Genomic DNA, 12,176 nt, shown 5'->3' on the forward strand with positions numbered 1-12,176 from the left:
CCTTCATAGTCAATTTTGTACATGCCGTATAGATAACTTTTTAAGTAAGACATTCCAAAATTGGTCGAGATATTTTAATTTGGTTTGTTAATGAAGATAAACTTAATTTAATAATTTAATAATATCTAAGCTAGTTAAACCAATCTTTTTATCCTGTAAGATTGATTCATACTGGGGCAGTTGGAAGATTGAGCAATTTTCATACCAATGACCTTTATTAAGGTCAGTCTCATGTCAACAAATGAATGCTTGGTTATTTAGGATATTTTTGTGATTCATCATTTTCTTTATTTCATTATTGTTCTAACAAAAATGCAGTTACAATTTTCTGTGACCTAATCATTTATCATTGGTACTTAGAAAAAATAGTTCTGTTGAGTGTCTTTTGCAAGTTTATTTTCAGCATAAGAACTGCTATATTGGCCTTGCCATACTTCATAGAAGGCCCTAATATTGGAAGCTGAGGCCCAGGAGGCTGTTGAGTGATTCATTCTTTGTTTATTGCTTCTATAGTGATCAGTTCAATACCAAAGTCTTGTGTCCTGCACAAGGCCAGTGAAATTTCCAGGACAGGACCTGTTATTGGTTGAACAGTTTTGGATAAAACTCTAATGATAATCCAATGACTTATCTTCAAAAATAACGGGTGGCTAGCCTTCACACAGCTCACAAATTACTTTAGAATTCGCATGCACAAATTCTTGAGTTTCCATTCAAGCCTTGCTAGCACTGTCCTGAATATTTATGTGTGTATCCTGCAATGTAATACTTTTATTTTCCCAAGCTTCAAGAACTCCAATTAGAGGCTGCCATTTTCCCTGCTCTTACTCACACATTGGATCTCATCTCTACTAAAGAGTTGAGAAAATAAATTAGGAGTTATTGAGTAATGGAGAACTGTGGATTAAGAAAAAGCTGTTTCAGGGACAAGGCTAAAGCTGAAGTTATTGATAAGGCTAAGGACATTCATTAACTAACATAGATGTCTTCTTAAATAACTTACAATATAGGGTTGGGGGAACAGATAGTAGCTACAAGTGAATGGTCAACCTACAGATGTAGAGAAGCATTGCTTGCCACCTAGAGATTGCAACACTCTGAGCCAATTTGGCTATGGGACCAGTGAGTAAACAGGTAACAAGAGGATTTCTTCTTATGGCAATACCTTCCATAACTCACAAATTGTTCCTTTGAGGCATTTCCACTAGAGGTTCTCCTTGGCTATATAACATCAGATAAACACTAACAGACCCAGTTATATTATTTATCAAGGAGGGGCAAAGAAGGGTAGCATAATGAATGGCTAACAAATAACAATATTTATTGAATATAGTTTATGTACTTTACATGCTTTTCTTAATCATCACTAAAACACTACTAGGTAAATTGTATTATTTGATCCATTTTATAGATGGAATATCAGTGCTCAGAGAGATTAAGCAAATTGTCTATCATCAAAAAGCAATAATTGGAGGAGACAGGGTTAGAGAGTATATCAATGTGATTTCAGAGAAGAATTCTCTGTAGTAATATTATATCTCAGTCTCAAGTAGTGCCTATGGAACAAGTAGTCATTTGCAAGAGAGTGTAGACTTCCATAATCCGTAAATACATAAACTATCAAGAACAGACCTAATAGATTTCTCTGTCTTACTTTTCAAAAGACATTTTTTCAGTAATAATTTTGTTAAAACATACTACAATGTATACTTTGTTAAAATATACTATGAAGAGTGCAGTGAGGATGGTTTTCATGGTGCTTTTAATTATAAATTTAACTTTATAGTGGTTTCTGAAGACAATACCACCAATTTTAATACTTTAGTATATATGCTTTTGTGCGTGTACACATTTTTTTTGCTTTTTTCAATTAACAATATTACCTTATTTCAGTAAATCTCATCTAATTCCTAGATCACATTCAAATTTTCTGTCAACCTAATTAAAATATTTTTTATAGTTGGCTTTCCCAAATCAGTAATATCCTTTCAGAAACATTTCCTCCCATCTAATACCTACTTCCAAACAAGTATTCTGTTGACCAAAGGATATTTTTCTACAACTAGTGCTCCCAAATCAGTATCTAATCCAGAAGGACCACATATTGCATCTGGTTATGTCCCTTAAGTTGTTTTAAATATGATACTTAAGAAAAAAAAATAAAAGATACCAGCTCATTGCATAAATCAGGCCACTTGAAGTGCAATATTTCTGGATTTGAATGGTTGCTTCTCAAGAAATCATTGAGGTTGCTTCCCTCAGCCTTGTGTTTCCTGCAAACTGGAATTTATATCTGAAGGCTCAATGGATTCAAGTCAAACATTTTGGGCTAGTACACATCATATGTGATATTGTATTATACTTTATGTTTCCTGATATTAGATATAATATTATGTATTTTTTTTTTTTTTTTTTTTTTTTTTTTGAGACAGAGTCTCACTCTGTTGCCCAGGCTAGAGTGAGTGCCGTGGCGTCAGCCTAGCTCACAGCAACCTCAAACTCCTGAGCTCAAGCGATCCTCCTGTCTCAGCCTCCCGAGTAGCTGGGACTACAGGCATGCACCACCATGCCCGGCTAATTTTTTCTATATATATTTTTAGCTGTCCATATAATTTCTTTGTATTTTTAGTAGAGGTGGGGTCTCGCTCTTGCTCAGGCTGGTCTCGAACTCCTGAGCTCAAACGATCCGCCCACCTCGGCCTCCCAGAGTGCTAGGATTACAGGCGTGAGTATTATATCTAATGTAGATATGTATTGTATCTAACATAATGATACTAATGTTGATCACTGGATTAGTGATGATATACATGCTGTTTTTATCAAGTTCATTTTTAAAATAGACTTTATATAGTCTATTCCAATGCCTACCAGTGCCATACATTCTAATATTTTATCCCATTCACAGAAAACTAATTTTGGTTTCCAAATATGCTCAACTTTTTTCCAGTGGCTTTGTACCTTAGAATATATGGTTATAGTGTATGAGCAGAATATGAGGTTGATGTCAGATAAAGCAATGTGGTGGGCTGGAGCCAGAATGGGAAAATTTTGAATGCTAAAATGAGGAAAGTGAAGTTCACAAGGGTGCGTTGGATATTTTCAAGGATAATGACAATATCAGATTTGGGTTTTTAAAAAGATCACTCTGGTAAGACTAGAGCAGGCAAAATAGGAGACAGAACCATTTGGAGGCTGCCTAAGATCAGGAAGATTTGAACTAAGGAAGTAGAAAGAAAAGGAAACCAGATTAGTGAGGTATTTAAAGAAAATATCTTCAAGTTTCCTGATTCTTTCCTCTGCTTGCTCAAATCTGCATTTGAACTCCTCTAGTAAAATTTTCATTCGTTACTGTACTTTTCAGCTCCAGAATTTCATTTAATTCCTTTTTATAATTTCTCTCTTTAATGATACTCTAATTTTGTTCATACATTGTTTTCTTCACTTCATTCATGTCTTACTTTAGCTCTTTGAACAACTTCAAAACAGTTTTAAAGCCTTTGTCCATTAAGTCAGACATCTGGGCATCTTCAGGGACAGTTTCAGTTGATTTATTGTGTTCTTTTGAATCGGTCATACTTGCGTGTTTCTTTGTATGCCTTGTGATTTTTTTTGTTGAACACTGAACATTTGAATGTTTTTTTTGTTGAACACTGAACTCTCCTGGAAGACGCAAACATTCAAAGAGAACCCAGGGTTCCAAAACAATTAGTTCAGAGAGTTTCTGACAGTACAACTGTTGTTTAGGTGGAGAGATGGCTTCCCTGTGAGTCCTGCTCCATCAAGGCTTAAGCGCAGAGGCCCCTTCAGGCCCACACAGGCAGCCGACCATGGAAACCCAGTGTTAGATCCGGTTCCCCTTGGCCCCAGGAACAGAGAGGCAGAGTCACTGAGGCTGCAAAAAGGCAAAGGAGTTTATTAACTAGCCCCGGGCCAGGGTCCAAATTCCAGAGCACCAACGCAGTGGCCTCTCCAGGAACTAGGACCCCGCCCTGGGGTAAAGATTAGGCTTTTATACTTTTTTTGTATGCTAGTTTTCACACGACACGTTATTCTGCACATAACACGTTAGTCTGCACATGACATACCAGTCTGTACACGACACACTAGTCTGCACACGACACACTAGTCTGCACTTTATCCCCCTTCAGTTTATTTGTTCTTTTTGTTTAGAAGTGGCTGATCGCGTTGGCTTTAGGTTTGTTGACTCTAAGTTTCGGACTTTTTGCACTGGCGCCAGTTGTAGTTAACATCATCCAGGGGAAGAGGAGGGTCTCCGACGCGGGAGGGGGAGCTGTTGTTGCATACCTTTTAGTTTTTGGTTACAAGCGATACTGGGAACACACGCCCTGCACAAGCTATTCATGCGCTGATCATGTCTTGCTCTTCTTATTTACTTAGTTGGTTGGAGGGCACCTGGATTCTCCAGTCCTTTATCAGAAAGCAACTTGCAGTTACCTCCCCGGGGCTTTGTTTTCCTTTACTTTAGTGAAGCCTGCCATGGCTCCACTTACGCTAAGCACCAAGCCAGCAAGCCATATATACAGAAGCAGAACTAGGCTTCTCACATCCAGGAAGCCTAGCCTATCATGGAGTTACCTTTGTTCTTATCTCTGTTTTTCATTCTGATTAACTATATTTATTAAACAACTAAAAGCAAGCATAGTCACAGAAGTGAATAGCATCAGTTAGAATCAAAGAGAGCACACATTTTCCTACTATCAATTCCTGTTCTTCACCAGCTCCCGATGAGCGGCTCATGAGCGGCTCAGAAGACGACCCCGGACAGCAGCGGGTCTTTTTCTAGTTCACGCAGCCTGAGCTGCGGACGCTAATGAGCCAAGGCACCTCGGGGTAGCTGGCAGAGGCGCCAGCGCCAAGAGTCCTGGGCACTTTGTTCGCGCCCTGCCGGCAACCTGGAAAGTCCCTCTCAGGCCGCCGTTGTCCGCCGAGCCTTCCTGTTGGCAGAGAGGACCAGGGGATCTGGGAGGTGTCTGCGTTTCCCTGCTGTTCCAGCTCCAGTGGGCCCCTCTTTGGTTTGGGTTTCCTAGGGCAGGACCTCCTGGCGGTGCAGAATCCTGGCAGCGGCCTTCCCCTGTGTTTGTAAGTCCCGAAGCGGCCGGGGTGCAGGCTGAGGCGCGGGGTGTCTCAAAATGGAGCCCCCTTGGGGCCCAGATCTGCCGGGTCCTGTGTGGGCTGGGGGCCGAGAGGCTGGCCTAGGCCCCAGGACGCCTGCGGAGCCCTTGGCCTAAATGTGTGTTATTATTGCTTCTCTGACTCAACCACGCCTCCTTCAATTCCAGATTTATTCAAATATTCCAGTATTTGGTGAAATGGTAGACATCTAGGAAGTTCCAACAGTCGAGAACTACTGTAGTTACTGAGCAGCATTTTTTCCCTTACAGTATTATAATTTCAAGTCAGCAAATCCATTTCTTCTCCTCTTTCTTCGGTCTTTTTGTTTGTGGGGAGGAAGTATGCCCTCCTTTTCCAATTCAAAGGCACTACATTTTGTTACTTCTGTTCTCCACTTAGCATTTTTTTGTTATTTTTTTTATTTCAGCATATTAGGAGGGTACAAATGTTTAGGTTATATATATTGCCTTTGCTCCACCCCAGTCAGAGCTTCAAACCTGTCCATCCCCCAGACGGTGCACACCATACAAATTAGGTGTGTATATACCCATCCCTTCCCCCTCCTATCTGCCTGACACCTGATGAATGTTATTACTGTATGTGCACTTAAGTGTTAATCAGTTAAAAACAATTTGATGGTGAGTACATGTGGTGCTTGTTTTTCCATTCTTGTGATACTTCACTTAGTACAATGGGCTCCAGCCCTCTCCAGGATAATACAGGAGGTGCTATATCACCATTGTTTTATGTGGCTGAGTATAACTCAATGGTATACATATAGCACATTTTCCTAATCCACTCATGTATTGATGGACACTTGAGTTGTTTCTACATCTTTGCAATTGTGAATTGTGCTGCTATAAACATTCTAGTGCAGATGTCTTTTTTATAGAATATCTTTTGTTCTTTTGGGTAGATGCCCAGTAATGGGATTGCTGGATCAAATGGTAGTTCTACTTGTATCTCTTTGAGGCATCTCCATATTGCTTTCCACAGAGGTTGTACTAGTCTGCAGTCCCACCAACAGTGTAGGTGTCTTCCTCTATGTCCGCATCCATGCCAACATTTATTATTTTGGAACTTTTTCATAGAGGCCATTCTCACTGGAGTTAAGTGATATCTCATTGTAGTTTTGATCTGCACTTCCCTGATGATTAGAACTGCTGATCATTTTTTCATATGTTTCTTGGCCATTAGTCTATCTTCTTTTGAAAAGTTTCTATTCATGTCCTTTGCCCACCCTTCACTAATGTTTGATTTTTTTCTTGCTGATTTTCCTGAGCTCTCTATATATTCTAGTTACTAGCCCGTTATAGGATATATAGCATGTGAATATTTTCTCCCATTCTGTAGGTTTTGCTATTCACTGTAGAGATAATTTCTTTGTGCAAAAGTTTTTTAATTTGATCAGGTCCATTTATTTATTTTTTTGTGTGTGTTGCTATGATTGTTTTGGGGGTCTTCTTCATAAATTCTTTGCCTAGGCTGATGTTTATAAGAGTTTTTCCAACATTTTCTTCCACAATTCTTATGATTTCATGCCTTAGGTTTAAGTCTGTTATCCATTGTCAGTTGATTTTTCTGAGAGGTGAGAGGTGCAGATCCTGTTTCAGTCTTCTACATGTGGGTAGCTAATTTTCCCAGACCATTTATGAATAGGGATTCTTTTCCCCAGTGTATGGTTTTGTCTGCTTTGTCAAATATCAGATGACAATATGATGATGATTTTATATATGGGTTCCCAGTCCTGTTTCATTGGTCTATGTCTATAAGTCTGTTCTTGTGCCAGTATCATGCTGTTTTGTTATTATAGCCTTGCAGTATAGCTTGAAGTCTGGTAAATTAATGACTCCCAATTTGTTCTTTTTGCTTTAGATTGCTTTAGCTATATAGGGTCTCCTCTGGTCATACAAAGCATAGAATTACTTTTTCTAGATCTGTGAAAAATGATGTTGATATTTTAATAGAGATTGCATTTAATCTTTCTTTTTATTATTGACTTGCAAAAGTTTTTTTGTAGTTTGGCAACAAATTCATTGTCTGATATATGTGTTGCAAGTATTTTCTCCCAGTCTGGGGCTTGCATTTCTTATTTCCCTAAGAGTGTATTTTGAAAAGCAATATTTTACAAACTTTGATGAAGTCCATACAATGAGAGTAGGGGTTTAGGGTGGTCAGGTGCTCAGTGGAGTTTTAGCTCAGGTTTGCCTAACAGTTGGACCAGTAGTTCACAAGCCCATCCTATGGTTATTTCTCCAGTTATAGATGCACAATTGGGTTAAACATACTTAGCAACTGGCAGAATTCCCTCCTGCTTGGGGGAGGCCTTCAGTTTTTGTTCTAGTCAGGCCTTCAACTGATTGTATGAGGCCTACCTGTATTATGGACGTTTTTGTTATACAACCAGTAAAGTTTAAAAGGTTCTCAATAAACTTGTGCCTTGGTTTATCTGAAACAAAATTATCTTTGCACATTTTTTTGGCTTTCACAACAAACTTTATTCTGTGCAACTGAGAAGATGTCCTAGAAGATGCACCTGAACATTTTTAAATTTCTCCATGTTTACATGCTGTATCTGTTTCTTTCTCCTTTTGTACCTTGCTTTGACTTTAGTTAAGTCCTAAGGTCCCTTCAGGTATTTGATCCTATGTAATTGCTGCAGTTGCTATTTCAAAATTTATGAAAATAAAGTATAAAATGATGCCTATGGTGTTTTATTATTTTGTTCTCTGTGGTTACTTGGTTATAGAAGCCAACTCTGTCAAGGAAGAAATAAGAGTTGCATTTAATTTCTTTGATAAGGGCACCTATATCCTGCAGCATTGTCTACTCAGTCCTATTGCAGCTATGATAGTTCTTGGCAGCACAGAACCACTCTACTATAATAAATGAATTCTGTATAAAAGACTATATATTAGTACTTGAGCTGCATCAGGACTTTATCCCTGAAACATGATCTTAATATCTATTACAGAAATAAATGATACCTATTTATGTAACAATAAAATTTATATTTAGTGCAGGGATAAATATCTGCTGTGTAAACTTATCTCCAATCTGATATTGCATGTAAGAAACCATTTCCTGTTTAACATCAAATTCTGTAAAGCATTTACTCCACTGAAGCTTCATAACACTTAAATTTCCCTTTTTAAAGAATGCATTAAAAAAAAGATTTGAAAACTATCTCCAAATCAAATGTTCAGAGTCAAACTTCCTTAGAAAGGAAGATCATTACCACCCGATCTCGGATCTGCTTGGTTCTTACCCCATAAATGAGGGGGTTTAGAGCAGGGGGGATAATCACATATAAATTAGCTAGAAGGATATGACTATAACGTGGAATATTGTGGCCAAATCGATGAGTCATAAAAGAGAAAAAGGCTGGAGTGAAGAAAGCTAAGATGACACACACATGGGAACCACAGGTATTAAGAGCTTTGAGCCTGGCCTCCCAGGATGGGAGTTTGAAGACAGCATGGAGAATCTTCACATAGGAGATACCAATCAATATAACATCCAAAAGTATCATAGAGATAAGAATTAACCCAAATAATATATTGACCTTTATGCTGACACAGGACAGACGAGCAATGCCCATGTGTTCACAGTAGGTATGGGGTATAATATTTTGTCCACAGAATGAAAGCCGTAGAAGGAGAAATACTAATGGAAAAACCAAAACAAAATTTTTCAACATTCCTACTCCAGCAATAATACAAATTGTTCTGCTGGTGAGAATTGTGTTGTATCGGAGAGGGTGGCAAATGGCAACATAGCGATCAAAAGCCATGGCTACAAGCATGAACGTTTCAATGCCTGTAAACAGATGTATGAAGAACATTTGAGCTAAGCAGCCCCCAAAGGCAATCTTGCTGAAGCCAAACCAGAATATGCCCAGCATTTTGGGGATGGTTGCAGTGGACAAGCCCAAGTCAGTCAGAGCCAACATGGCCAATAAGTAGAACATAGGTTGGTGAAGGCTGTGCTCAATGTGGATCACAAAGAGGATGATGACATTCCCCAGGAGGGCAACCAGATACACTGCACCAAATGGAAAGCCAAGCCAGAGCTGCATATTTTCCAGTCCTGGGATTCCCAACAGCAGGAAGGATGAGGGGTGAAAATATGAGCTATTGGCTGAGGACATACTGTCAAGGGCCTCTGATGGTCACATTCACTTGAAGAAATCTTTAGTTTTATATAAGAATTCTCAACACCTCATTAATACTGCTAATACTGAATAAAAACAAAAAAGATGCAATTAGTACATTTTCTGTCAGAGAGCAGAAGAAAGTCATGTTTTCCCTCATACTTCCCTCCGCTTTTACTTTTCATTAATATATACGACAAATGAAAGAAAATATTCCTCAGGAAATGAATGGATATTTGGGTGTTGGACTAGATAATCTAAATTATTTTAGTGAGAACATAAACCAATCCATTTGATATGGGATTCTATATTAGACTCTAACTTTTTGAAATAATTATAAATTGGGAGAAGATGTACAATTTGATATACCACTGATAAATGATTACAAACTGGGAATAAAGGTAATATTATAGGTTTAAAAAGCACACTTTAAAGGTCATTTATTTAACTTGATATATGTGTTCAATATATGCCTCTAGGATTTCCACTAATAACCAACAGATCTTGATTTCTGCTCCTTATATGGACTATCTTTCTACCTCAATCTGCTTATAAATAACTTTTCATCAGCATCAAACTTTTTTTTTGCTTCTTCTAAATTTGTGTTATTAATTTTTATTTTGTCATCAATAGATAAAGATATAAGCTTTGTTCTCTGAAACAAGGAACTTGCCTTATGAGGCCACCAATGTCACAGAATTCAAGGCAACATAATTGATCTTAGACATAAAACCACCATTTTTTAGAGAGATTGATCCGGGTTTAAAGCACTGACTGAACTCTTCAGGCTCCTGCTTTAGTTCCCCTATTCCTCACAGAAGACAACATGGGCTCACTTCATTTCTAAATAATGCATATCATATCCAACTTTATTCCTAAATGGGGAATCATGGATACTATGATGATAATGCTTATTATTATCATCATTGCCATTATATTAGAAGAGAACAATTATTAAAATGATGGTGTCATATAACCATTTAACATTATTTATTTTACAAGAAATTTTCAGACATATAATTTTTACTCATACTAGTTACATGAGAAAAACAGGACAGATCCTAATTCCTAAATAAGTTGATTTCTTTTATGTCTGGATCACAGGTGTGTTCCTCCACACTCAAAATGAAGCTTCTCTGTCAGTCACCCGGCTCTCTGACCTCTTGGTATTACTAAGGCTGTTCTTAAATGTATTTATACCCTGGACTTTTGCTTACTCTCAAGCATTTAGTCCATTATTCAGTTTTTTTGAGCTAAATTGTCCTTCATGATCAGTTGCTTCCAGGTTTCCTCCCAATTTACTCCTCCTTATTCTCTGCTATCTCTTGTATATTTTACTAATGTAGTTGGTCTAAATTCACATTTCTAAAAGTGGGGGAGCCAAAGATGAGTAGGACCTTAATTATAATCCATAAGGAATAGTCCTTTAAGGAGGGTGAAATAGTATTAATAATGGGAAACATGATATCTTTCTAGACACCAAGGAAGTCAGGACATGGGCACAATATATAATGCACTTGAGATTTTGGGAAATAAAAGTGTAAGATTTTAAGAATAAAAGAGGCATGACCCTGTGATGGAAAGAGAGGAAGATGACATCTCTAAATATGGAAATGTACCTGATGGAAGCTTCTTAAGACAAGTGTGGGGAAAAGGAACGAGGAACCAATATCATCCTCCTATTAATCCTCTATGCCTATACTTCAGTGACCCATTCTCAAAAAGGCCTTTACTGGACTCAGTGCAGTGGCTTATAATATTCCCTCCCAGAACCCTCTTATTCTACCACATAGCACACTGTATGACTAATCAATGTCTGAGTTCCCATTTAATTGCAAGTTTCCTGAAGAACTGAGGGAGAAGGCAGAGAGTAGTTTCATTCATCATTATTTCTCTAGCACACCATCTGGAATATAGCTGACATTCAAAACATATTCGTTAATGAAAGATTGAATAATCAGGTAATTACTAATTTTGAATCTTGGTCAAAAGTCCTCATGTTAGAAGGATATGACAGAAATCACACAATGTATCTGGAAGCTAAGGATAGAGAAATGAGAAGGAAAACTGTAATCCTCATAAGGGGATACTGTGGGTATAAAAGGAAGATGACTCTTCTATCAGAGGCTTTCCTGACAAAGGAGAGCCATCAATGGGACTGTGATATAGTAAAGGGGGACTATGGGGAAGACATTCTAGGGAGAGTTTAGTCAAAGCAGGTGATCATGACAATAAACCAGAAATGAAAAGGAAAATATAATTAATGGACTTATGTATAATTTATTCTTTTTATGGAAAATCCTGCCTGTTGTGATGCTCTATGGCATCAGTGAAACATCAGTAAAATAGTTTTCTGGTGGTACATCTCCAAAATCTGAACTTTTAAAGCTCTTATGATATCAACTTGTTGTCAGCATAAATCATTATCTATTCCATATAGAGCATCAGTCCCCAACCTTTTTGGCACTAGGGACCGGTTTCATGGAAAACAATTTTTCCATGAAAGGGGATTGCGGGGGCAGAACTCAGGCAGTGATGCCCCCAATGGGCAGTGGCTGTAAATACAGATGAAGCTTCTCTCACTTGCCAGCCGCTCACCTCCTGCTGTGAGCCCAGTTTCTAAGTTTCATGGAAGACAATTTTTCCATGGGATGGGGTGGGAGATGGGGTAGAGGCAGGGCTCAGGTGGTGATGCCCGGACTGGTTCCTAACAGGCCACACACAGGTACCCACCTGGGGGTTGGAACCTACAGATATAGAGTATCTAAACAAATAGAATTGCTCAAGGAGCAAAAAGATAATGCTAGAGACTTGCAAAATCTGTAACAAAAGACTTAAACTTGTGAGGCAATTCATGCCTTTATGTAGGAGAGAAATACACTAGAAGTAA

General features: G+C 38.2%; 1 protein-coding gene across 1 annotated transcript; it reads right to left on the minus strand.

The window, feature by feature from the left end:
* Window positions 1-8,341: 8,341 nt before the first annotated feature.
* LOC138384153 (olfactory receptor 52E8-like) lies at window positions 8,342-9,283 on the minus strand. The gene has a single exon (XM_069469428.1). The coding sequence runs from the start codon at window positions 9,281-9,283 to the stop codon at window positions 8,342-8,344; it is 942 nt and encodes a 313-aa protein (XP_069325529.1).
* Between the last annotated feature and the right edge of the window lie 2,893 nt (window positions 9,284-12,176).

This window comes from Eulemur rufifrons, chromosome 6 (genome assembly GCF_041146395.1).
Source record: "Eulemur rufifrons isolate Redbay chromosome 6, OSU_ERuf_1, whole genome shotgun sequence".
Taxonomy (NCBI): domain Eukaryota; kingdom Metazoa; phylum Chordata; class Mammalia; order Primates; family Lemuridae; genus Eulemur; species Eulemur rufifrons.